The sequence below is a fragment of the Phaethon aethereus genome (assembly GCF_964289735.1).
Source record: "Phaethon aethereus genome assembly, chromosome: 25".
Taxonomy (NCBI): domain Eukaryota; kingdom Metazoa; phylum Chordata; class Aves; order Phaethontiformes; family Phaethontidae; genus Phaethon; species Phaethon aethereus.
The window spans coordinates 3,370,989-3,397,705 of record NC_138601.1 but is presented as its reverse complement, the minus strand read 5'-3'; the positions used below and the strand labels follow the sequence as shown (position 1 = coordinate 3,397,705).

At 57.9% G+C, this 26,717-nt stretch overlaps 2 protein-coding genes across 2 annotated transcripts; one reads left to right on the top strand and one right to left on the bottom strand.

Annotated features, from left to right (window-relative positions):
• Positions 1 to 357: 357 nt before the first annotated feature.
• Positions 358 to 21,208, bottom strand: ITGB3 (integrin subunit beta 3; the record flags this gene model as incomplete). Its single annotated transcript, XM_082010757.1, has 15 exons — positions 358 to 426; positions 1,095 to 1,261; positions 2,342 to 2,461; positions 2,583 to 2,683; positions 2,909 to 3,131; positions 5,420 to 5,849; positions 6,278 to 6,412; positions 6,797 to 6,886; positions 7,098 to 7,193; positions 7,352 to 7,513; positions 8,119 to 8,281; positions 8,782 to 9,034; positions 11,272 to 11,464; positions 15,767 to 15,849; positions 21,151 to 21,208. The coding sequence occupies 15 exons, from the start codon at positions 21,206 to 21,208 to the stop codon at positions 358 to 360; spliced, it is 2,343 nt and encodes a 780-aa protein (XP_081866883.1).
• A 4,250-nt stretch (positions 21,209 to 25,458) lies between these two features.
• On the top strand, positions 25,459 to 26,478 carry LOC309413527 (reprimo-like protein; the record flags this gene model as incomplete). Its single annotated transcript, XM_082010692.1, has 1 exon — positions 25,459 to 26,478. One exon carries the CDS (start codon positions 25,459 to 25,461, stop codon positions 25,792 to 25,794), a length of 336 nt encoding a protein of 111 aa, XP_081866818.1. The 3' UTR covers positions 25,795 to 26,478.
• Between the last annotated feature and the right edge of the window lie 239 nt (positions 26,479 to 26,717).

The window sequence follows — 26,717 nt, the reverse complement described above, 5'->3', positions numbered from 1 at the left end:
GCACAGCCTTCAGTTCAAGCAGCCTCTCCCAAAGTCCGCTTGGCATGATGAGCACCTAACACTTCACAGACTTGCCAGGCAGAGAAAGTCCCATTTCTCTGCGTTCAGTGTATGGAGGGGCCGCCGGCTCCCGCGAGGCGACCCGCCGAGGTAAGGACGAGAGGTTTGCTGTGGAAAGCATGTCCCTGCAGTTCCAGTGGGGTGACAGACAACAGGGCTTCAGGGCAGTTGAGGGATTCTTAAATTACACACAGGCACTCATACACGCAGACACACACAAGCTCTTCTGTAAACTGGACTCCAGAAGATCCCACAGATACTTGGCTGATTCTATGGCCAGTGCTGGATGCGACATCCTTACATGTTCCCGCGGTATGTGATGTTGGTGAAGGTAGATGTAGCCTCTTTATATAAAGGGTTGTGGCCCTGGAAGAAGAAAAAGGAAAAAGACCATCATCACTTTGTGCTTGGCATCGGCATTTGTTCTACTTTACAATTGGGGGAACTGAGGCACCATTTCAGCATTGAGTGTTGGATCCATGTCTTCGCTCAAGGCTTCAGCTGTGCAGTTTAACGGCTCCCCATAAGGTTTCATGGGGGAGAGCAGGGAAAAGCTGCTGTGGAGGAGAGGAAAGGCGGCAGAAGCTCAGGAGCAGAGAGTCCCCCTGAAAGGGCCACCACCATCCCACCCCATCCCTTCTGTCTAAGGAGGTGGGAGCTAGAGGAGAGGTAGGGGACAGGCACCCACCCTGTCCCAGCCCCCTCCCCTGTGCTCTGGGTGCCTCAGCCCTTCCAGCATCCCGTGGCAGGAGGGACCTTCCGCCTCGCTCACGGGATGGAAACACTGGTGTGAGCAGTGAGTAAGAGGGTCATGCTGGTGGCAAGTGCTTGGGATATGCTGGAGATGGGAAAAGCATCTGGGACATCTGCTATTGCCTGTGTGCACAGCCCCCGGGACCACCACAGGCTCGGGGAAGGGGAGTCCAGGCTGGCAGTGTCACCTTGAGTCCTGCCTGTGACACTGTGCCATGTCACCCCAGAGGCTGTGGGATTCAGGGACTCCTGCCCGGCACACCCAACCTGCCAGCCCTCACCGTGTCCCACTTGGCCCTGGCCTTCTCCTCCTCGAAGCGGGCAAACTCCCGTCGGTCATGGATGGTGATGAGGAGCTTCCAGATGAGCAGGGCGGCGAGGCCGATGAGCAGGATGGCGCCTGTCACCGAGAGCAGGACCACCAGGATGTCCGGCCCCTTCGGGCAGTCTGGCAGAGAGAAGAGGGCAGGGTTAGAGGGGCTCAGCACCCCCAGAGCAGTTAAAAACAGCTCTGGGGCTGCCTAGCCTGGGTACATGGAGCTCCTCTGGTCTCAGGAGGCCTTCATCCTCCCCTGTTAGGCAGCAGGGGCCTCCATGCTTGAGCACAGCAGGCTCTATAAAGGAGGATCCCATCCATGGGGTGCACGTGCCGAGATCCTCAAGCTCCTGTCTATAGGGTGGGAGTCTGCACCCAAGCCTGGAGCCATCCAGGCCAGGGGCATCACAGGTCCCACCCATGATGGGGGATGACACTGGAGACCAAGTCCTTGGGCTGGTGGAAGTTCATCCCCAAACCACCAGCCCGGCTGGCATCCCGCACCGCCTCCATTCTACGGCTGTGCATCAACACTGAGCCGGCAAACCATGGTGGCGATATCTGGTGTGCACCCCAGCACCCACCCTGCTCCCCCCGCACGCTGCCCGGGGCTGTGCAGCCACCCCAGCCCTCGCCTGCCTCTGCCCTGCGGGCACAGGGGCTGGGGAGGGTGGGCTGCAGCCCTGCCGATGGCAGACAGCTGCCGTCGTGGCCCTGCTTTGAAAGGATCTGGGGCCACGCAGTCCTCGGCTCAGCTGGAAATCAGACCTCCAGGTCTCTGGAGACCCTGGGGCTGCTCTGCGTGGCGGGGGGCTGCCATACCCAGCCCTGGGGTCCAGCCTGGCATTGCTCCTGCCTGGCTAACAGGAGCCAGTTCTTATCTGCTTCTCGAGAAAAATCACACCCATGGAGTCAGAAACAGGATCAGGGTGGTGGGAGGGGTGAACCCCCATCCTTGGCCTCAGTGGAGGGGTGAGATAACCAAGGAGCATGGCGGGGAAATGTGAGACAGGCAGGAAATCACAGCCCAGTGGCACAGAGCAGGGAACAAAGCGGCTCTTTAACCCCTCTCAGCCCCTGACCAACGGTGCTCCGCGAGCATGGCGGCAGTGGGAGTTACAAAAGGGATGCAAAATCCCCCCAGTTTAGCACAGAAACCCAGCACGGCATGCTCTGCACCCGCCCAGCCCAACTGCGGCGGCCGGGTCTTACCTGGCTCCTCGATAACGTAGAGGATGGACTTGCCGCTGGAGTCCTCATAGTACTGGAACCGCACCACGCAGTCGTCCTCATCCTTGTAGGTGCAGTTCACGGCGTCCTTGCCCCTGTCACCTGCCAGAGCAAGAGGCTCAGGACCCCCGTGCCAGGGGGATGCACACGTGGAGGGAAAGCGGATGGTAAATCCCCACGGATTTCCATGCTTTAGGACCGGGGTTTGGGTCTCTTCTCTTACCCAGTTCCTGCACCGTCTCGATCTCGTCACGGCACATGCGGCTGCAGGACTGCTGCTCCACCAGCGGTCCTCGCTCAAACTTCTTGCACTCCACACAGTCCCTGAGGAAGAGGAGAGAGGTACCGTGAGCTCCCCCGTGCCTCCCCAGGGGACCGTCACACCTTTCAGTCTCTTCAGGCTGCGGCAGTCGCTGCAATCCCAACCCAACCAGGCTGCAGCTGGTGAGAGCTCCTGCTGCCGGCTCCCTGATGAGATATGACCCACCCCAGCTCCCTGCCAGCTCCCCGATGGGGTGCGACCTCTCCCAGCTCTCTGCCCGCTCTCACTTTTTGATGGTGCAGGCGTCCGGGCACGTGGGACACTTCTCGCACGTGTCGCCGTAGGAGCCGGGCTGGGTGCAGTCGCACTTGCCGCAGACGCAGGAGCCGTGGCCGCTGCACACCAGCCCGTTGCTGGACATGCACGTGTCGGTGCGGGTGGTGCAGTTGCAGTAGTCGCCGGTCCAGTCCGAGTCGCACAGACAATCCCCGCAGCTGCACTGCCCATGGCCTGGGGACAACCCAGAGTGCATCAGGACCCTCAGGTGTCCCCATAGATCCCCTTAGCAATCACCCATATGGGATGCCCACGCACCCAGAGCAGCAGCTCCACTTCCGTGGGCATGGCAAGGCAGACCAGCCACCCAGGGCAACCCCTTTCCACTGTCCTTGGGGTGGGACACGCAGCACCTCACATCAAATCTCAACCTCTGCCGTGTCCCCAACACTCTTCTTATTCCACCCAAACAAGAAAAAACTGCTAAACTTCAGGCTGAGCTGCCCCAGCTCTGGCAGGTTGGCAGCAGCAGCTGGAGATGCTCAATCAGATCCGTCTCTGAGCTAGTCAAGCTCTGGCTTTGGCTTTTAATTTCAGATTGAGTCAGGACATCTGGTCAAACCCCCCAGTTCCCACTCGTTTCCCAGCCCCGAACCAGGCAGGGGAAACTGACTGCTGGGAAAAGCCCAACGAGCTCTGCAAGCTCGCCAAGACTGGTTTAATCAGACAGACAGACAGACGTGCTCAAACCCTGCCAAAGCCTGGAGCTATTTGGATTGCGGTTTGATTTCGGCTCAAAGACAAGACCTGGTGAGCGGTGGAAATGCCGTGGCGTTGGCACGCGCCGCGCCGTCCCGAGCCCCGAGTGCACTGGGGCACGTCGGGAACGCTGCTCCCGGCGGGGGATCGGCCAGGCACCATCCCCGCCACGGCCTCGGGGGCACCAGCATGAGAAATAAATGTGTAACCCTGTTAATGAGGAACTAGGGCTGAGTCACAGGAAAATAGTGCCACGCTGGGCGACAAAGGCATGGAAACAGATGGGGAGGCTGGGGAGAAGTGGCTTGATGGGACGGGATCGACGCCAACAGGGTCAGACAGGTCAGGTTAACGAACAGCTCGCCCAGGCTGGGGGCAGCGCTTCATCATCGTCCTTCGCCTGTCCCGCCGGACCCGGCAGCCCTTGTGCAAACAGGCAGCGGGAGCAGGGACAGGCGCCCGGCTCCCCGAGGGCACCGGCTGTTCAGGGTGGGGGGAAAACCCCAGCGTTTCCACCTCCGCTACCAGCTGTTAAGATAAAGGATCAATCCCAGCAGCACAGAGGCAGCTGTGAGCCGTGAAGTCGGGCTGAGGGGCAGGTGGGGTCCCAAAAAACTCGATTTGGGGATGTTGGGGAGCAGGAACTGAAGGTCACCTGGCCACCAGGTTTCATCTCACCCACGCTGGGCTTCAGCAGAGTGGGGTCAGCCTTGGCCACTGATGCTTTCCTGGGGATTTTTGGGCTTGCAGCAGGAAAGCGATGTCTTTTTTGGCGCTGTGGTGAGGAGCCTCCTGGCCTGGGATCACAGAGAGGCTGGGGATAGGAAAGGGTATGGCTGCCCCGCTCTGGTTTCCCCCTTGAATGAGTTTTGGGGTGTTCTGCTCCTAGGGGGGCCATGCCACAGCTTCATGCCCCCGTCTTGGGCACTGCCACCCCTCTCTCTCGCATCCCCTGAAAAAACAGGAGATGGGGCAGAGCGCCGGCGTTCACTCAGACCCCCAGTGCTTACTGGAGAGGTGGGTGGGAGAAACCCTAGAGGGGGAATTCCTCATGGGGAGGAGGCCCTGGCACATCGGGACATGTGGAACTGCTGCTGGGACGGGTGTTTTGCTGCGAGGGGCTCCTTCGCCGGTCCCTGGCCTGGGAGGAGTACCCCGGACCTGGTCCTCTCGCCCCAGCACTCAGAGCAGCCGCAGCCGGGGCTGGAGCTGGGGAGGCCGGTAGCACATGGAAGAGATGAATAGTCAGGAGGGGAGATGCTGTAAGGCCAGCGAGGGGGGAGGATTTGCTTCCCCAATGCTTTTGCCCATGGGGAGTCTTCAAGAACTGGATGGAGGATAAAAATTGCCCCTCCCCACCCCTCTCCCTCCACGCTGTGATTTACTCCCACAGAGCAATACCGCTGATGTGTTGGGGGCCGCGATTCGAGCGGGGGCCCTGCCCTGCGCACCCCTGGGTGCCCACCAGCCCCCCTGATGGGACTCCTGAGTCTAAGCAGGGACCAAGGTCTGCTGTTTAACCCTCTGGCCCATCACCCTGCCACAGCTCTCGGGCGCAGGAGGCGAGACCAGCTGCCAAAAAGGGACTAATTCCCCTGGCGTCGCTTCAGACCCAGGGCTGGTCCAGGGCGAGCCATGGCGGAGCAAGCCAGAGGTGGGGACGCTGCATGGGACAAGCCCCAGAATAGCTGGTGTTGCGCTTGTCCCTGAGCTCGGGCAGCGTAAACGCCCTGAGCCGCCTCCCCTCCGAGCCCGGCACTCACCCGAGCACATCTGGCCCTTGAAGCGGACGCAGGAGAAGTCGTCGCACTCGCAGTACTTGCCCGTCACCTTCCCAAAGTCGCTGCTGTGGCACACGCACTGCCCGCAGATGCACTCGCCGCGCTGGCTGCAGAGGGGCTGGCCTGGCCGGGGGCTGCAGTTGTCCTGCTGCGAGGGGTTGTACTCCTCCTCCGAGCACTCGCAGTGCGAGCCCAGGCGCCCGGGGTTGCAGCGGCACACGCCGCACTCCAGCGTGCCGTTGCCCTGGCTGCAGGACGAGCTGTTGGCCTCGGCCCGGCTCTCGCAGGAACAGTCGCAGTCGAAGTTCACCACCACCGTCAGGCTGTCCTTGAAGCCCACGGGTTTGATGGTGAAGGATTTTTGCCGCTCCCGCGGGCACCCCCGCACCTTGGCCTCGATGCTGAAGCTGACCTGGAGGGCGGAGGGTGTCGGTACCACCGGCGCGGCACTGGGGAACGCGCTGCAGTCCGTGCCCGGGCTTAAGGAGCCCAGAAATGGGACCCACCGGGTCTCTTTGGGCTTTTCAAAGCTGTCCCAGCACGGTTTGGTCCGGGCCACCGGCCTGCCACAGTAACCAGGCTAAACCCAAAGCACTGCAGCCAGCAGCCCGGGCTGAGCTAGCGGACCGCAGAGTTTGCATCCAGCGGACTCAAAAAAAGCATTTTCCTCCTTGCACCCACCCAGCTGGACCCCTCTCTCCACTGCAAAGTTCACAGGGTCGGTGTCACCCAGGAGCTGGTGGGGCAAGCGCACAGTGCTGGTGGAGAGCACCAGATGAGCCGGCAGCGCTGCTACATAGAGGGGGGGAAAAAACCCGAGCCCCTGAACAGGATCCTCACCGTGTCCCCGATTTTGAGCCCCATGCAAGACTTGAGCCCAGGGATGACCTCGTCGTTGAGGCACGTGGCGTTGAAGGCCAGGGACAGCTCTTCGGGGAGGTCGCGCACCTCCAGCTCCACCTTGGAGCGGATTTTCTAGGGGAGGAGAGAGGAGCGATGAAGACGACGGCACGGGCTGGGCACGGCTCAGTCCCAGGAGGGGTCCCCCCGAGCACCACGGCAATGCTCCCCTGCGCATGGGGAAGGAGCCAAGTGCCCCAAGTCTCTCTCAGGACTCTGCTACATCTTTCCCCACGGCGAAATGCCTTCGAGGATGGGAAGGGGTGGGTGGTGAACGCAGTGATCTCCCTTCCCCGGTGTCCCCACACGCATGGGTGGAGGCAGATGCTCACAGCTGGTCCAGGGAGGATGCTCAAGGCTTGGGGAGCTGCCAAATCTGTGTAGGCTGTTTGCAGTGTGAAGCAGTGGCTATTTCGTGAGGGAGAAAGCTGTTGTGGGGCCATCGCACTGCACACTCACCCCGTAGGAGTCCACTATGAGCTGTAGGACATTACTGGAGTCTCTGGACAAGGTGCCCACGGTTGTGCCCGGGATCAACTCACTGTAGTTCTGGAGAAATATCATAAGCATGGTCTGCTCGTGATGGATGAATGTGCCATGGCTGGGACAAACCCTGTTCAGCCATGCAGGAGCTTCCCAAGGAGCTTTGGTAGGACAGGAGCCCACCAAGCTATGTCCAGCCACCCATGGCCAGCTGCAAAGGGTGCTCCTTGGGACCCACCAGCCCCCCAGGAAGGTGGCTTTGCACAGCAGCTCTTACCTGGTAGAGACCAACAACCGTATCCGTCACAGCAAAGATCAAGTTAATGTTTTTCTGTGAGAGTTTCTCAGTCATCAGGCCCAGAGAGGGATAGTCCTGGGGAAAAGTAGAGGCTATACCCTAGCAACACATACCCCCAACCACGCTGGTCCCCATCATGCTCTCCAACCACAGCAGAACCACCTTTCCGATCCCATGGGGACCCTCAAGAGGAGCTCTGGGCTCCACAATCCCACACATTGGTTGGGATTTACCAGCGTAGTGGAGGCAGAGTAGAAATTATCCTTGTCAATGTGGCACTGGGCATCATTGGGCTGCACGATGCCAGCCAGCCTGCCGTCCAGTGCGATGTGGGTCTTGGCATCCGTGGTGAACACAAGTAGGTGGGAAGCGTCATTCCTCCAGCCGATTTTCTCCTGCAGCAAAAGGCAGCTCCCAGTTGTGCAGCAGCGTGTGCCAAGGGCAGCCCTACGTGCCGGCACCTGCTACTGCCCTTGCTGCCACCCTGGGTCATGGCTTGGCCGTAGGGACCAGCCTGCCACCGCAGAGGGAACCAAGGGCAATTGCTCTCCCAGGGAAGTGCTGTGGGGGCTGCGTGGGCTGTGGAGCCTGGCAGGTGTGTATGGGCTGCTCATACAGGTGAAAGAGTTTTAATTTGCTAGAGTGTTAATCAAGGTGGTTAATGATTGAGGGATGCAACCCCTCCCACCTCCAGCAAAATCAAGGTGCAGGCACAGGAGATGTCCCTTCTGGGCCGGTTACTGCAGGGCTGACATGGGATCATCATCAGTCCCCAAGCACCTGCTCTGCTCCTCCCAGGACCATGCAAGGGTCCTGCTCTTCCCTTGCCTTGGCTACTGGCCTAGAAATGTCCCTGTTGAACATTCACCAGGTCTCAGGCCTGCAGCAGCTCCACAGAGCTTACAGCTTTGTCCTGGTGAGGTTGGGTGGTCCCTGCCAACCCACCAGGCCCAGTGTGATGACCCTCTCCCAGCCCCAGCCAGGCCTTCTTGCCCCTTACGTCGCACACGGTGGCCTGGATGATGGCATCGAAGCCGCCCTCAGGTGCATCACGATTCCGAGAGACACTCTGCTTCCGCACCTCCTCGTTGAAGCGGGTCACCTCATCCGTGAGCGACAGGACGTGTTTGTAGCCAAACATGGGCAGGCAGGTTTCCCCAATCCTGCAGGAGGACGGCAGTCAGGGTACAAGGCTCATAGGGCTCTTCCACCTCCCATCCCCACCCCGCAACCATCCCACGTCCCGTGGTCCTGTCTGGGATGTGCCGGAGGGACCCAGCCACACCAAGACCCTGAGGACACAGCCAGAAGCTAGTGAAGGACCTTTTAAAAAATCAATCACATGTTCTAGTGACGCTGGGCTCAGGTCAGCTCTCAGCCTCTGTCCTACTTGGATTTTGAGGAGTCACTTTCTTTGAGCTTCAACATCGCTTCTGAAAAAAATGGTGTAAAATTGTTCATTCCCTTAAGAGCTTTTCAGTGATAATGATACTTCAAAGTTTCCTCCCTGTGCCAGCAGAACGTGCAGTGCAGCAAAACCCTGCCCAAAAATCAGACCCTCAACTCTGCTGAAATCCATTGCCATGGATTTCTAACCACATTCCAGTTATGTTCCATTAACTTCTGGCCCTTACAGGACTCCCTCAGCCTGGGACTGACTTACTCATAGCAAGGGTTCGTGATGGCTTGCGGGGGAGAGATATACATGTAGGGAGAAATGGGCTTGTCCACAAAGGCCCCAAAGCCGATGCGTAGGTTGCTGGTGAGCTTGCGCATCTCGCTGGCCAGCTTGGTGCCCAGGTTCTGGATGTTCCTCAGGTCGTCCTTCATGGAGTTGGACAAGTCCATCAGGTAGTAGATGTCCACGGGGTAGTCTTCCACTTGGCGCACTTGGACACGAAAGATCTGGGAGTCATCTGTAATGTGACAGGGCAGCAGAGTGAGAGAGAGATCCTCTCCTGGGAGGACCAAAGGGGGCTTGTCACTGGACTGAGGAGAAAGTCAACCTACAAGGTCAGCAGGAGCCCAAGGAGACGGTTAAAGCTGCTGGGAAGAGTTCATCACAGTTAAAGAGACAAAAAGGGGCAAGTGTGCTCACACGGGAGATACGCTGTGCACCCCTTGGGTATGGCAAGTGTGGCTTATGGCTCCTGTTCTCCAAACCTCTCATTACCAGGACGTGAGCAGATCCTCCTGCTCAGAGCTGACACCCCAAGCTGTCCTGCATGAACAGCGTGACCAACACGTGCTGGATGGAGTGAGTGAAACACTCAGCGTGTGGGCAGCAGGTCTTATGGGGATTACTGGGGGCTGCATGGCTGCTTCGGGCTTCTCTGAGCTCCCAAGGACTCTGAGCATCTCCTGGGGCCTCCCCCATCCCTGTTTCCTTCCCTCTCCTCTTGGCTTCTCCCAGCCCCTTTGGGGAAATTTTTGGTGAAATGTTTTCCATTGAAACAAAAACCTCCTTAGATAGAACCTTCTGGGGAACAGGCCAGTTTCGATGACTTTTGCACTTTGGGAAAAAAAAAAAGTGCTGAAAACACTTAGAGTTGACCTTTTCTTTCTGCTTTTTAAAAGCAACAGAGGTTCTTTCCTGTTGTTCTTTGAAATGGCTTCTTTGAAATGTAAGCTGGGGCACAGCTGTGGCCTTCTCAGAACACCTCAAATGTCGAGGAAAAAAAGCTTTAATTGAGCTTAAATTGTTATTGTTTTCATATTTCCTGCTAAATCTGCATGTCAGATTCTGACTTTCAGGATGGGGAAAGTATCTTCAAAATCTCTGAGAGCTCAAAGAGCTCCATCCCCGCTCCAGCTGCATCGCTGGAGTACCGCCATGTCATCAGGGGTCCCAACTTCATGCTCAGAGAGCATCTGTTTCCCCTTGTTGAATTAAAATGAGGACTCTGAACTTGTGGGACATGGGCTGTGACCTGTCCTGCTTCAGCATTTGGTCTTGATTCATGAGTCAAGGAAGATGACTCGTGCCAAGTTTTCTTGGCTGGGCAGAGATGATATTGAGCTGGGGTTTCCTTCTACTGCTTCCAAGGAGCAGGGACTTACGGCCCTGCACGCTGCCTCCGTTCCTCTCCAGAGCGGCACACGTACCTGCCTCCTGCCAAATACCTTTAGACCTAAATAGAGCAAGGGCCACTTAGCAGCTACGTGTCCCCACTGTGCAGGAACGCTTCAGACTGCTGCCGTTCAGGCACGTCAGGACTCCCCTTGGCCAGGCCCAGGGATGTGCACAGCGTGCCATGTGCTATCAGCCACCGATGTCTGGCCCTAGGACTTTAATGAGCACGAGGAAGCAAAATTTGCTCTTGCCGAGACTGGAAGAGTCATGGTGAGTGGATGGCCCACGGGGCAGAGCACAGCCACGGCGATGGCACCATTCACTCCACGTTCCCCAAACCGGTTTTGTGACCTTGGGCAAGTGACACCCACTAGTTTTGTCTTCTGCCTGGCATTGCTTGAAACTCCTCGGATGCTGGCAAATGACCATAAGAGTTAATTGTCTCCAGCCTGCCTGGCTGGAAAGAGCCTGGGAAATTACAGGGACCTGTTGGTAGTCCAACCCTACCAGCTTGCTCTACGGCTCCTTAGACATGAGCCGACTTTCACCAAAGTGCTCAGAGCCTGAGTCTCCTGTCCAGGATCAGCTCCCTCAGTCTGAGGACTCACAGCCCTGGTGATCTGGATGCTGAGCAAGCTGCTCTGCTCCAGGGGCCTCAGTTCTCCCTAGTTTTACAAAATGGGGGAGTAAAATGTGAACATGTATATAAGTTTTCGCAAAGCCCCTTATAACGAACCCTTGTGAGAAAGCTCAGTGTCAGCACTATGGCACTGGCTAAGGTCTAAATGGTTTTGTAAGAGTGTGTTGTTGAAGTCGCATCCCCTCCTGCCCCTCGGGGTACCTGTAGGATTGAGCCAAGAGGCTGAACAGCAGAAATCAGCTCTCAGACTGATCGGGGACATCTGCTGCCCACTGGGGACATTCCCGGTGGGTTCGGTGCAGCCCCCAGCCTGGCCTTGACCCGGTGGACATGAGACAGCCGTGGCCAGTGCGACAGGGCAACAGCTCACCCAACGCTTGAGCCCTTTGGGGTATTCCCACCACATCTGCCCTCCCCCTCAGCAGTCTGGGGTCTCTTACCCGGCCGCAGGTTCAGCTGTATTTTCTGGGGGCTCATCTGGGTGGTGGTGGAGCTCCCTGAGCCCTTGTTGCTGAGGGGTCGGTCCTCCAGGGTGGTTACGGTGCTGGTGGGGAACTCAATGTAATCCTGCCTGCAGCCGTTTTGCAGGAGGTTGGTGCGCAGGTCGCAGCGGGGCAACGATTGCACCAAGACCTGTGGGAGAGGGACACGGTCGGGAGTCAGCTCCCCCGGGAATCCCTGGGGAGGAGGAGAGAGGGCCCCTTTTCCATGGAGAGCCACAGCTCTATCACCCCTAATGCAAGACCGGGATAAGAGGCTTTTTGGGGCACACGGTCTCTGCTCGAAGGAGGTGGCAAACATGGGACCCAGGATCAGCAAGTCCTGCCGGGGCTCAGAGCGGGTTTTGGTCTGCTGTGCTCCATGGGGGAGCTCAGCAACCCCCGCCCAGAAGGGGCGACGGATGGCGTACGCCTGCCAGCCCCCTCCTGGCTCCCAGCAGCTGGAGCCGCAGGTTTGGTTTCTGGCAAGGCTAAAAGGAAAGCCTGTCCGCGTGGGATGGCTAGAAGGCGGCGAGGTGGGATGCGAATGTGGCAGGCTGGGGGTGAGTGGCGGATCCCGAGACTTTTTTGTATTGTTTTCTGAACTTTGGCAAAAGGCCAAAAAAAGCCACCTTTTCCCCCCATTTTCTCAACACGTGCCCTTAGGAATTCCGCTGCGAGCAAGGACCAGCCCTGCTGCGGGTGAGCCTAGCGCATGGAGCGGCGCTCGGTTCCTGTCCGAGAACGGTTCGGGCTTATCTCCAGCTCTCAGCTTCCTGCTGGACAGAGCGGCCGGAAGAAAGGAGAACCAAAAAAGGAGTGAAAGAGCAAAAAGGCAACGGGGCTGCAGGAGAAGCCGTCAAGTGCCTGCCAGGGGCAGGAAGCCCAAAGTGTGGAGTCACGGTGGGGCTCCAGCCCCATCCCTCCTTTCCTAGAAAGCTCCTGGCTCCTCGGCCTTATCATGGCACATTCAGAAGGGCTTCCGTCACTTTGGTTTCTCATGAAGACAAATATGGGAAGAATTTCTTTCCCAGCCCAATGCTGCCAGGATCTGCTGCGGCATGTTCCCGGCCGGGCAGCAGCCACCCTCCCCTCCAAAAGGTTTCTCCCTCTCCCTCCCACAGCCCAAATCTTTCTACATGCAAAGTCCTACAGCAGATGACCAGCACAGCCTTTCCCTGCAGCAAAGGGGGGTGGCACAAGTCCTAGTGGGGCTGGTTCAGCTCCCTCCCTCCTCCTGGGAAGCTGGATCCGCACGCTGCAGCCTCCCGGCACTGGAGAGTTCCCCGTCCGGGATATCATCTCCTCCAGGTCCAGGCTGGCTGAAGCCAGGAACGAATTTGTGTGTTTTCCGCAAACAAGTAGGAAAAACGCAAAGGGTGTCAGGAGGCCCTGGCTGGCCTGCAGCCCTCTGGAAACGGTGGCCAAGCAATAGCCAGAAAATACATCAGCAGGAGTGTTCCTCCCCCGTGGCCTCCCACTCCCACCCTCGCTGCCTGGGCAGCGTGCTGTTGGTGAAGATGACAAGTCATCCCTCTAAATTAGCTCCTTTGCACCCACCCACCCCACGGGCTCGCCCCATGGGGCGAGGGGAAGATGTGCCTGGTTTACTTCAGATCCCATCAATCATCCTGCACATTCCTGTCCAAGGCAGGGAAGTCATGGGAAAGATATGCGGGTGAAAGGCAGGCTGGGCAGACAGGTTTTTAACTGGGATGCTGGGCTCTCGGGTGATACCTGGAGATTCTGGGGAGCTCCCAGGACCTCAAAGGCCGTGTAAGAATTTATGGGATTATCAGCATCATTCCTACTGCAAGATTCCCATGGAGAAGCTATTTAACTCCAGGGCCCCATCATTCCCCTTTCCCTGGAGCCCTGAAGATCATGATTGACGCAGGATGCACAAGAACCTCCAAAGCAACAAAACTGCAAAAGGCCAAGGAAAAAGTTACCAAGCCATCAGTGGGGCATTTGGTTCCTGCCTCCAGCCGCTATTTTTTTCCCCCCCTCAATCTCCGTAGATTTGCAAACTCAGCAGCCTGGACACAGCTCCAGTGAGAAACTCGCAGCACAGGGACTTCATCCGCTGACAGCCGCCCTGCAAACCCCGCTCCCCCGTCAGCACCGCCCAGGCAGCATTGGCTCCCCGTTAAGAGATGCTGGGGGGGGTATGTGTTCCCACCATCACACACCATCCCGCAGCCCGTGGCTGAGGGGCTCCCCAGCTCCACCTGCCCTTTGACCACCTCTGTCCTGCTGCAGGGAAGGAGGTTTCAACTCAACATCTGCTCCATCTCCCTCCAGGATGGGAAAACCTGATGAGTTTGTGTCCTGATCGCTGCCTCCAAACCCTGCAAGCGAGGGCAGGGTCAGGCAGGGTGCTGGCAGAGCCAGCTCCATCCGCGAGCTCCTTCCTTCACTGCTGGGCAGGGAGGCTGCGGGAAGTTACGCATCCCCGGGGCATCTCCGTTTTCATTTTGCAAGCGACCACATACAGCATCAGCTTCTCTGCAGGAGAGCTCCCGGGAAGACCCAAAGCACAGACACCTCTGCGGATTAAGCTAAAATTTTCCAGCAGCTTCTCCAGATCAAACCCTGGTCAGCCTTGCCTCCACCTTTCCTCCAAGGGAACCAGAGTGGGTGACATTGTGGGTGGGTGAGACCCCAGAAGGTCTGCCATGATAATCTCCAAAGTGATTTTAGAGCCAGGTCTTAGTGTTAAGGCTTGGCTGACTTATGGATGGGCATGTCTATTTGTTGGTAAGAGCAGTCAAGTTTTCTGACAAATGAAACTCAATTCTCCTCTGCTTCAGTGCTCGGTGGGGGTCAGTGAACACATGAAACTGCAATGAAATCCTTCTCTTGTCCAAAGCCGGGATGGAGCAGGAGTAACTGATAGCCCCTGGCTCCTTGGGAAGCAGTGTGGGTGGGAAAGGGCAGTGGGAGCAGAAGGAGCTCAAATAAGGACATTGTCCCTTTAAAAAAAAGAGGGGGCAGCATCAGAGACCTCCCCCACCCCAGGGAAATTAAACAAACCCACAGAAAAAACCCTCATTTGCTAAATTAAGACAATGTGGTCCAGATGTTGGAGGCAGAGTTGCTGAGCAGAGCTTGCACAGCCTGGCCCTCCGGGGGCCGGTTGCTGGCAGCGGGACGGCTCCCTCGCTGCTTGTCACGTCTGTCCATGAGCATAGCCCTGAGCAGCGCTGGAAATATTTCCTTTTTTGGAAACCTTTGCTGATCTGGAGGAAAAAAACCCCAAACCCATCACAGCCCCCGCTGCAGTGTCAAGACACCAGCCCGGCCCAGGACCGTGGCTGGGAAGGAGCGAGCCCGGCCGGCCGCTCCCCGCCGCGGAGCCTGTGTCAGGCTGCAGAGCTCAGCCGCCCCTTGGGGGGTAAAACCGGGCTAATCCGCACGAGCGCCTTTATTCACGCTGCACCCCAAGATCCCGGCCGTATCTGATGGGCACAGCGAGCAGAGGCACCCCCTCCAGATACACCCAAAGCATCCGGCCACGCAGGCATGATCCCACAGCGTTCTGCAGCTCAGGTCGCTTTTTCCCCAGGTCTTTTCCCAGCCCTGGTGGGCACCACAGCCACAGCAAGCCGGGTGTCACGGACGGAGGAGCAGAAAGCAAGAGAAGCCTTGCCCAGAGGGGGAACCGCCGCCCAGCCCTGGAGGAAGTTTCATCACCTCTGGCCGCCCCAGCCTCACCTCCCCTTGTCTCTGCCCTGGGGCTGCTCTCCCATCTGTTGGGAAACTCCCAACTCTTGCCTCCCGCTGGACCCACCCCCAGGGCAGCATTTTTGGAGGGGAGCGTGGCGGCTTCTGGGCTCTCGCCCACCCAAACAGGGCGATTTGAGAGCCACCGCTCAGCTCTCACATCCTCTTTGGCTCAGTAACCAGAACCAGGCACCTTGTCTTCCTTCCACCCTCTTGCCAATGGAAAACACGGGCTTTTAAACACAAACCCTAACTTCTAATCAGTAGTTTTTCTTCCTCCCTCCGAGCCTCTTTCCCTTTCCAGCCCTTCCAGCAATTAAGCTCCTTTAGCCAGCGCTTTACAATGGGTTTTCAAGAAGCAATCCAAAAGTAAAATAACTTTTCAAATGTACATTTTTTGAAAGACAAAGTGAATTTCCCAGCAGAAACATCAGCATTTCCCAGCCAGCCCGATGTAGCTCCGGCCAACATGCCCAGATAAGGGGCAGATTTTCAGAGCAAAGCAGGAAGAGGCAGCCCGAGCCCCGCGGGATGTGCATCTCGAGCTGTGGTCGGAGCCCGATGCCACTGAGAAATGTGTTTAGTCACGGTGGGAAAAGGGAGACCAAGCCTGTGGCTGTATGTAACACAGGGACCAGCACCCATCCCACAGGCTCTCCCCCTCCTACACATCCCCTGTCCTGCTCAGGGACGTGCTTCAGCCCTGCTCAGCCTCCCCCCAAGCTCTTACCTCTGAGCACCAGGCGCAGAGGGGGCTCACGGCCAGGCACTGCTTGCAGGAGTTCACCCCACGGGTGGTGCAGATGTTACCCCCTTGAAAGAGCAAAACAGAGAGCTGTTACAACCTGCAGAGCCCAAAATCCACAGGTGTGCTGAAGTCTCAGTGCTCAGACAGCAGCTTCATTGAGTAGACACATCCCCACCCCACCAGGACTCTGCTCTAACCCCTTTCCCAGCCCCAAACCCCAGGTACTGCTGCCTCCTTGCCCCTTTTATAACCATCTCCCAGCCCAGTACCAGCTTGGCTTCATCCTGCCCAGGACTGAGCATCATTTCCCACCTGCCAGCTCCTTAAAGGGTCCCCCCATCTCTGCAACGTCGCACACGTGTTGGAGTGAAGCCCCCGCCGCTGGGGGAGGCGGGATGGGGACGGGGACATCTCCCCCCATGCCTCCCTGCAGACATTTGGGGCAGCAGGGAGGGGGAAGGGGTGAATTCCCAGGGGCACAGCGTGGTACCCGCAGCCCTGCCAGCCGCCCGGGACCTGCCGCCTCTTCCCACCGTCCCTGACCCAGGGTGGTCAGTGGCTTCTTGTGCAGACGCTAAACTCAGTGGCTGGTCTTGGCTCAGGCTCAAACCGAGGGAGAGGAGGGGAGGGAAAGGGCATCAGTCCAGAAATGTGCTGGTGGCTGTTTCTGTCCCCGGGCAAAGGTTGGGCTCTGTCAGTGGAACTGGCAGTGGGGACTTTGGGAGATGCACGCTGGCACCAGTCGTGAAGGTCAGAGGCCAGTGGGTCTGTGTGGAGGATTAAAGGGCCCCAAAATGCCTGCAGGGGCCCCAGGCCAGCGCCAGCACCTGCCGGGGCAGGAGGAGCTCCTCCGGCTCTGCGGTTCCTGCTGCCAACGGCCAACGCGGCGAGCGGCTGGGCGCACGGCTGTGGTTGGTGTCACCCTCCGCTCTTCCTCCCTCCTGGGACACAAGCATCTCGGCAGAGTTTTGGGATTCCCCGAGCAGAGCAGACTGCAGCCATGTGCCTGCTTGGTTGGAGGAAGGCTGCAGCCTGGGGAGCCCGGGGGATGCCGGCATGGAGCAGCGGGTGCTGGGGTCTCCCCTTTGCCCCATGTCCCCCCGGTCTGCCCAGGGCTCTCCCCAGCAGCCTCAGGCAGAAAAAGCGGCGTTTTCTGCAGCCGCAGGAAATGCAACGCAAAGCAGAAAGAGGAAACGGTGAAACGATGTCGTCAGGTCTTTGGACAGAACGACGTCGACGGCACTGCACGCTCATGCCCACCGGCACGCAGCCTGGGAGCGCGCGTGTGCACGGCGTGTGTATGTGTGTGTGCGCACGGCGGCTGTGTGTGCAGCGTGTCGCGGCAGCGCGTGTCTGCACGAGGGTGATGTCACGGGCTGAGCTGGACACGCTGTGCCTGTCCCGAAGGCCAGCGGCTGCTTGGGGACATGCCCCAGGGCACTGGGGCCGGTGTGCCCCATTGGACCTGTGCCACCCATGCTCCCCGCTTGTCCCACGCAGGGGGACTAAGCTAAAGGCTAAACCCCAACTGCCTGGCTCAGCACCACCTTTGGGGTGGCACCCACCCCCAGAGCTCTCTCCATACACCAAAATACCCAGCTGCAATGTGCAAGGATGGGAAAGATTTTAAATTTAGCCTTGCCCAAGAGAGCGACGGGTTGATCTCTGGTGCTTTCTGCACCAAGGACACTTGGCAATGTTAGCAGCAATATCGCACCCTTGGGGGGACAGGTCTGGATAGCCGGGGCTTGGCGGGGCGAAGGGCTCCCAGGCAGCAGCAGTGACACCAACAGCGCCGGCTCCCGCTTCTCACGCCTGCTGCTGCCGCGTCCGTGCGAAACCCCTCTCGCCGTGCCAAGCGCTGGCGGCTGCAGCTCAGCGCCGGGGCACGTGCCTTGGATTTGCGCTGTGCCGAGCAGCCGGGAGCCGGTTCCAGCCCGGCTGGCAGTGGCTCAGCCCTGCGGGGACGGCAGGGGAGGCATTGCCCTGGCAGCCCGCGGGGACGGGGACGGCCCTGGCAGCTCAAAGTGCTCAGGGTTAAACTCTCAGGGCTGCCAGCTCCGGGGCCACGTGCCTGAATGTGGGAACAGTTTCTGAAACTGCAGGTCCCCGGGGAGCCCTGATGCTTTGATACCTGGACCAGCACCATGGCCCCTCGCTCAGGGATGGGGGGAGAGATGCCAGGTAGCCGCCTGCCCCGTGCCAGGAGTCTCATTGCTTTGCACTCTCACGTCCCTCCCCACCACGGCCATGTCCGGCTGCTGACTCACGGCCACGGTGGCTGCAGCCCTGGCTGGGGCGGGCGCATAGCACCCAGTACCACCAGCAGCGCTCCTGGCCCAATGCCAGTGCGGGTTTGTTCCCTCAAGGGTGGGTTTTAGTTTGCCGTAGGATGGTTTAGTCACCCAGCTCTGCCCCAGCACCCAGCTTGCTGGGGAAGTGCAGAGCTGATGAGGGCCCCTGCCACCCATGGGTGCTCCAGCCACGCTCCCAGCCAGGGGATGCGACCCAGGGCTCACACCAGCATCTGGGATGTGAGACGCACTGGTCCAAATCCTATGTCGGACAGGTTTCCCTTGTGACTTGAGCCAAGTCCCTCAGCTGCTCCCTGCCTCAGTTTCCCCTGTGCAGTGTTAGTCCTGGTCTCAGCAAGACCCGGCTGCACTGAAACACCTTGTGGAGGATTTCCAAGCTCGTGTCTGCCGGCCGAGCCCCTGGCTGCCTCCGCTTCGCCTCCTCATGCAGCGAAACCTGAGCTCTGGGGCTAATGAGCCCCAGGACTGTCCCTTCGGGCTGGAGAGCTCATCTGCTCCCCGGCGCCTGGTGCAAATTACCTCCTGCCCGTGTGCAGCCTCTGGGCCCTGGTGGTTTCCTTTCCTCCCCTTCTGCTGCCACCCCACAGCCCGCGGGCCCTTGATCTGGTGTCCCCCCTCCACGCTGGAGATGAAAACCCAATTTTCTGGTTGATTTTGGAACGAAGGCCACAAGTCAGGCTGTCCCGCCCGGGCAGGGCAGCAGCCCCATGGCTGGGGAGCAGCACATGGGGTTTGACGGGCTTGCAGCACGGAGGGTCCCTGTGGGAGGGATGCTGCCATGCCCGAGCCTGCCCTGGGGTCTGCCATCACATCGTGCCGCCATGCCATTGCTGGCAGCGGTGGCTTTGCCCGGGGGGTCCCCTGCAGGTCGGTACCGGCCCCCTCAGGTTGCCCGAAGCCCCAGCCTGGGGGTGTCTGCCCCAGACTCACTGCGGTGCCCATGGTCTCCATCGCTCCACGGCCGAGACACGTGCTCGGGGATGGAGGACCCTTCCCCAACCCCCAGCGCCGTACGGAGCCATTCTTGGCTGCACTTAACCCGGGGCTGGATGGAGCAGGGCCATCCCTTCCCCCTGCGAAGGGGCCAAAATCCCCCAGGCGCCAGTGGTGATTAATGGAGCGAAGTTATCACCATCCAAACACGCGGCTCGTCCTGCCGCGAGCAGGCGCCTCGCCCTCCTCACCGTGGGGAAACGTCTCTACTTTGGCGTTTCCAGCGCTGCTTGCGCGGCTGGACGCAGGGTGCGGTGTCGGGAGGGCTCTGCAGCGGGGAGGTGGCGAGTGGGACCCTGGGGTGATGGAGGAGCGAAAGCAGAGGTGGAGGAGAGCGGAGGATGGTGCCGCTTGAGCCCCATCAGGTTGTGGCCCTGTGAGTGCCCAGCAGCGCTTCCCAGGCTCCGGACGCTGCCTGGCTGTGAGCAGGTTAACAGGATCCCAGCACAGCCTAAACTGATAAATTCTGTGGTTTTTACTTTGGGGGTTTTTTTTTGTTTTTTGTTTTTTTTTTTTTTTTTAATTTTGGGGGCTTGTTTCTCCAGCCCTAAAAACTAATAAACCAAAGTACAAAAGCTTCATTTTTTTACTGCGAAAGGAGCTGGTCTCATATAACGATCTGATCCTAAAGACTCATTTTAAAACAACAAAAAAAGAGATCCTAGCACACGTAATACAGGGAAACAGGAGATAAACTGGGCAGCATGGGAATCACTCGCCTGGGGCTGGGCAGCGTTGCGGCCCGAGTGAGGTGAAATGATGCACTTAAAATACCCCAGATGTCTGTGGCTGAGCATCACCCTTCCCTGGCTGGAGAAAATTACTCAGTCCCCAATCTGCGCTCCAAGCATCCTCCTCTCCGTGCCGCGTGAGCCAGCCGCCCGCTTTGTTTTCCCCCCCTCTGCCAATTTAAGCAAGAATGTGCACACAGAAAACTTGATAAGGATGTTTTTGAGAACTCGATAAAGATGCAAACCATACTTACATCCTCTCTGGCCTTTCTGCTTGACTCAGTGATAAGGATTTGGGCTTTTCTGGCTGATCTCCTGCCTACGCCATCCTGGGGCCACGTCTTTCCTCTGAACCTCTCCCTGTCTGCCAGCACCTTCCCGGAGAGGGGGTGCCCCGATCTGAGCTCAGCTGATTACAGGCACACAGGACCAGAGAAATCACCTGCAGAGCCCCAAACTGCAGCTCTATAAACTCAGACTCTTTCAGGGGTTATCCTATGTCCTGTCCGGATGACAGGCAGCTCCCTCCGGCAGCAGATCGGAGCCTCGGGCTGTTCCTGGGAATTCACCAAAGTCTGGAATTCAGGCTGGAAGACAGAACAATGCTGCCAAAACTTCCTTGAGAGGGGCCTTGAGCACAATGGGACTGATTTATAAATCAGGAGCTGAAAACACCGCACCATTTTGCAGTTGCAAGGTTTGCTTTGAGCCCCGGAAACACACCGGGAGGGGGGGGACATAACACATTTCTCGGCTGCTTCTCCATGCTACAGACATTGGAAAATATTTCTTTAAATACAAACTAAAATCCTGAAATCACCTGATGACACAAACCAGAGTTTTTAAAGTGCTAAAATAGCAAGAGAAAAAATAACACAGGACAGCAACACTGACTTAAATACACCCCATGCCCTTAAAATGACATGGATACAGTGACTACCTGCCCTGCAAACTCCCCCAGTGTATTTTCTGTTTAAGACGGATGGAGCTCAAGTCACACCCCAGTCCTTCCATTACAAACCAGTACCCGGAGCCAAACACAGCGTAGGTAGAGGATATAAACTTGCCGCACCCAGTGCGAGAACCACGCACCCATGTCTTGACCCTATAATATCTTTGAGAAACCCTCCTGGCCCCAACCCAGCCGAAGCCCAACCGGCTTGAGTGGTTCTTCGTATTTGGGAGCCGCTCTGAGATTTCAGCCTGCCAGCTCCCCCTCCAAGCGATTTTCCCGAGAAAACGCAGACCCTGGGAATGCAGAAAGTCCTGGGATTTTGGGAAATAACAGGCTTTAAGCAAGCAACAACGCTACAGGCTGTAAACCTACCCCAGCCACCAGCAGCACAGAGCACGAGGATCCCGAGAGCCACACAGAGTTTTCCCATCTTCTCCTCCGAGCCCCAAGCGTGGGGGGTTGCTTGGACCAGCCCCGCCGTGAGCGATGGAGAGCAGCTCTGGGGCAGCCGGAGGTTTTGAGCAGTCCAGGAGATGAATCATGAGTCTGGGTGTATGACACACATGGCGAGCGGGGCCGGCCGGAGGAAACTGCGCTGGCTCGTCACTCAGTTTTGAGTCAGGGAGTGCCCCCGCCCGCTCTGCCTGCAGCTCCTCATGCTTTTTTTTGCACTCTCAGCTCAGACAAGGACCTAATAAACCCTGGCAGCAAGTCCACTGCACTGGTGACCTACAGCCCTGGGGCTGGTAGCAGGCTCTTTCTCATAGGCTCTTTCGCCTGGATTTAATTCCTTGCAAAATCTTGCTCACTCCCTCCTTTTATTAACTCTTGCATGAAAGGCAGCCTTTTAAACCCCGTCTGAGCGGCCTCAGAGTTCAAGGATTTAAGGGGAAAAAGAGCAAAAACATACAGATACCAAAGTGTGGGTTCTCAGCTCCCCTCCCCAGAGCACTGGTGCAAATGGGAACATCTCTGCCGAAATGGAGCTGGGAGCAGGGTGAGACCCAGCCAAGAACTGGACCCAGTGAAACTAGCAGTTTGGGTATAAACCTGTACATCGCAAACGGAGGGAAGCTCAGCTTTGGGTCTGATAATTTGAACCTGATATTCTTCTCACTTGTATTGTTCCCCGCTGCGTGTCCTCATGAATTGCTCCCGTGCTAAGCAAGAGCAGGGAGTCAGATCTGCACAGGAACGGTCCCCCTAAAATGCCCAAGCTGCTTGTGGGTGCCTCCTGAAGGGGTTTTATGAATCTCTCGTTCCCCTGTGATACCAAGGTCCTACTCAGAGATGGGGAAACAGAGGCAATAAAGATAAAGGCTGGGGAGCAAAAGAGGGAGAAGAGCCATTTCCCTGGAGCCCTGGGCTGCTCCCTCCTGCCAGGTGACAGGGCTTGGGGACAGTAATGACACAACCCTGCGTCAGGACGACCCGACACACAGAGACGCTAGGCAGCTTGTGGGGATGCCGAGAGCTGCAGCCGCAGCCTGGCAGTGCTGGAAGCTGCGGGGCGATGTGCAAGGCGCTGTACAAGACCCACCGCCCCAGGAGAGACGGGGAGAACGGCACCTGCACCAGAGCTGTGCGGCTCTCAACGAGAGGTGGTGGTGTTTGCGAGGGTGAGGTGATGGAGACTCTGCCTCGGGAGCTGGGGACTTGGCTGTAAAAGGAGTCCTGATGCCCCCCTGCTTCCCCACTCAGCCCCAGCGGCCCCGCGGGGTGCTGCTGCCCTCCTGCGGCTGCCTGGGCTCCGCTCCCAGGGGATCGTTTTCCTCCTGGGATCCAACTCCCTCCGCAAGCCTTGTCCGTGAGGATTTGGTAAAGGAGCCCAAGAGAAGTCCATCGACTCTCACGCAGCGTCAAAATATCACATCACGCTTGATATCCTTGGCGGGGATATCAAAACAAACCCCAAACCCGCTTTCTGGGGGACTCCCGGTCTCGCCCTGCTCCAGACCCCGGAGCCATCTCTCACTGCAGACACCATTAGCCAGTTTCAGGGCATCCAAATTCCTGCTTTTCCTGCACGTGTCCTGCCTGGAAATGCTGCCTACGTGGCCTGTCCCCAGCACGTGGGGCTTTCTGGCCACACGGCAGCCTGTCCCCATGCGCTGCGCTGCATCACCCTGCGAGCACCTCTGGTGCTTCGTGCAAGGGATGATGAATTTGTCTAAATTTCTAGAGGGAACTGTGGGAGCCCCACTCTGCTCTGCACACGCCACAGATCGGACCTGCCATCGATCTCGCAGGCCCTCTTCGCCAGGGGACTTGTCCTGTCGAGCAGCGGGTTGCCCAAAACTAGAAAGTGCTGCAGGCTGCAAAGGGACACAGCCTTGTGTGTCCTGAAACTCCCTGCCCAGCATGAGCTGGGATACTGCAGCCCTTGCTTCAAGCATGGTGCAAAAATGTTGAAAAAGAAAGAAGAACTCACAAAAAGAAGTATTTGACCTGCCTGCGCCTGCGCCTGCCTGAGCTCTCGTCCTGCCTGAGGACAAGGATGGCCTGAACTTATTGCAGCACGTTTGGACTGAATTTCCCCGCCAACTGCAACAAGGTGCTGCTTGTCCTGAACACATCACTGTGATGTTAACTCCGGGCACCCCGAAATAGATAATGGAATGCTCTGGGTTTTGAAGTCCCTGTTTGGATGAAGGCAAGGAGCAGGCAGAGGACTCTTTGGAAGCTGAGTGGCCCCATGGTCCTGGCTGCCCCATCACTGCCGGCTGTGACCCAGGAGCGATGGGTGCAGCCGCCGAAATTGGTGCTCGGGTGTGAGGAGAGAGGAGAGGCTGGAGCTGGAGCCACCAGAGGGAGCAGAAACTCCTTCAGTCTGGGAGTGAGCTGGGGAGAGGAGCTCTCACTCGGGCTGGGGCACCTGGGGTGCTCTGGTTTCCCGTGGGGATTTTTTTCCTGGCCCTCAGGTTAAATATGAGCAGATGCTCTTGTTCGATCAGGGCTTTCCACCTCCCTCCCGTAAGTGCTTCTGCTGCAAACTGGCCTCGCAGACCAGGCAGCCCTTCAGGGGGAGAAACGCCATGTGCAAAACAAGAAGGAAAAAGCACCAAATAAAGCCCAAGCCAGTTTTTGAGCACCTAAAGTCACAGCAGCAGGACACAGACACAGATCCCAGCCACCTAAAAGGAAAATCAATTGACACTCTCCCTACCAAGCCGCCAGCCCGCCTCACACTCCTGCCTTAGCTGCAATTTATCAATTCTCATTTTAGGTTTATTAAAATCCCCTTCGGGGGCTGGGCAAAGAAAGCGAGCCAAGATGTACACAGATAAATCGGGACAAGGTCCCCACATCATCACTCAGGGCTGATCTGCTCTTCTGTGCCATCCAGACACGTTTCCAGGCAAACACCGAGGGGCAAAGCTGGGACGCGGCGGTTCCACGGGCACAGCCCTGGGACGGGCAGCGTTGGGACTGAGCCAGACACGGCTGGACGCCCCGACAGAGCTTCCGCAGTCAAGGGGTGGGGAGCGACGATGAACTTCCCCTGGGGTTCCCTTGGTGGGCCTGAGGGGCCCGAGGGAGAGGGTCTGCGATGCTCTAGCCCCGGGCGCAGCAGCGGTGCTGCTGTAGGACCCAGAGCTGGAACCAGGGCAGGGAAGGGGTGTCGGGCAGGGATCAGGGTGCAGCATCGCCACACTCCCCTTCGAAGGGGCTACAGGAGCAGGAGGGGGAGGAGAGACAAAGGTGCCCGGGGTGGAAACCCCCAGCCAGAGGAAGGGAAGGATGCGGAGAGGGGGATGGATCCAGCTCTCATCTGGAGGCTCAGGACGGGCATCACTGAGCAGAGCTGGGGGTGGACCGCGCCGGATTGGGCCAGCGCGGCGCGGAGGAGGAGTGGGTGGCGGGGAGCAGCAGCCGGGGATCGTGGAGAGCAGCACTGACCCGAGGCGCACGGGAGCCTGCGTGGCGGGACGGGGACCTGCCAGCGGGCCGGGACGAGCACCCACCGTTGCGGGCTGGTCTGGGGAGCGGGGGGGGGCTGGGGGGAAGGATGAGTTAGGTGCCGCTCCGCAGGGCCTTAGGGGTCAGCACCCACCTGGGGGTGGCACGGGGGTGGGTGCGGGCACCCGTGGCAGGGCAGAGGGGGGTGCACACGCGTGGGGAAGGGGTGGGCAGCCTGGGTGAGCGTGGAGGGGGAGGAAGGCGGTCCTGGGGGGAGGTTGGAAGGGGGTGGAGTTGCTTTTTTTTCTTTGAGCACGGTGAAGACTTTAGCTTGGAACTTGCATTTGTGGAGCTCCCAGGCGGCAGGAACCGGCTCTCCCTCCCTTGGGAGAGCCCCCGGGGGGACGGGCTGCGCTGCCCTGCGCTTCAGGGCGGTGGCGAGGGCAGGAGGCATGGGGCCATCTTCGGCTGCCTCCCTCGCCCCCATGCCCCCTTCGCCTTTACCCTCTCTCTCTTTTTGCTTGCCTGGGGGCTTGTGCTAACGCCGCCTGTGCCAGGAGGGATCCGGAGCGAGCCATCCCTCGGCTGCACAGATTGGCTTCCCACCTGCTCGCAGCCTCGAGGAAGTGTCCCGCCATCCCAGGCGTTGTGAGGAGAAAGGCAGGAGGTGGCTGGGAGCCCGCCGGCCCGCGGCGCCAAGCCCTGGCGTGTGAGGGGTGGGCAGGGTAACAGCAAGATTTCCTCTTGCCTTCCCCGGAGATTTGGGACCACACAGAGACCATGAATGGATCGTTTTTCAACCAGACTCTCCTAGAGCAGGGAGCTTACCCCAACAGGACCCAGGGCTTGGGGATCCTCATGGCCTGCTGCAATGGCACCGGCTCGGTGCTGGCGACCGACGGTGGCTCCTCGGTCCTGGCACCTGACGAGAGGAGCCTCTACATCACGCGGGTGGTGCAGATCGCCGTCCTCTGTGTCCTCTCCTTGACAGTGATGTTTGGCATCTTCTTTTTGGGCTGCAACTTGCTCATCAAGTCGGAGAGCATGATTAACTTTCTGGTGAAGGACCGAAGACCTTCCAAGGATGTGGGAGCAGCAATCATGGGACTTTACTGAAGCCACCGGGCTTTTGTAGGCAAGTGAACTGTCTGGACCAGGTGCCAAGATGCACATTCCCATGTGTTTGGGGCAGCTGGGGTGGGACTGGAAAGGGGGGGGGAGGATTCTTCTAATGTGTCTGTGTCCATGGGAGAGCAAACCTGTGCTTCCCAGTCATCAAACTCTGTCGTGGTGAATGGGGAAGTCTCCCCAGAGTTGTATGAAGCACAATGAATGACCAGCATCATGTTGCATGCAGAAATGGCTTAACTTTTGCATGAAACTTGCAGAAACAGTGATAATGTGCAGATCTGGACTCTTCTCTGTTGTTACCTTGGATACCACTACCTGGGATTTAGGGCTAAAAAAAAAAAAAAGGCAAAAAAAAAAGGCAAATAACTCATTACAAAAAGAAAAGACCCCCCCCAACTAAAGGGAAAGCAAAATGCATGGCACGGACCACATCTTTGAGCATGGGGCAGGGGAAGGGAAGTGCCGTGTGGGTCGTACAACAAAGTCTGCATGCTGCAAAATGTGTCAGTCTGTTTGTATTTCGGACCTCAAGCATGCATTTTCTGGTAGAGTTTTGTAATGGGGAAAGCATGTTCTTCTGTATTTTTCTGAGCTATCCTGTTAAATAAACTGGTACTTTCTTCTTTCACACTATGCTGAAGGAAGGAAAGAACCCAGGTAAATACAAAAACCCACTCCAACCCCAAAACAAAAGCATGCTTGTTTTTGTACACAACAGCCTTTTTTTCAAGTGCTATATTGTTACAGTCCTTGAGGTTTTTGTAGTTTTTTGTAAACTGGTGAAAATTCAGGAAAAAAATAACCTGTTTCAAAAGAATTTGTTGTTGTCTTCATTTTCTTTCTCTACAAGTGCGGAGTTCAGGTATTTCAATCATAGTTCCAGGTGTAATCATCTCACCTTCCAACTG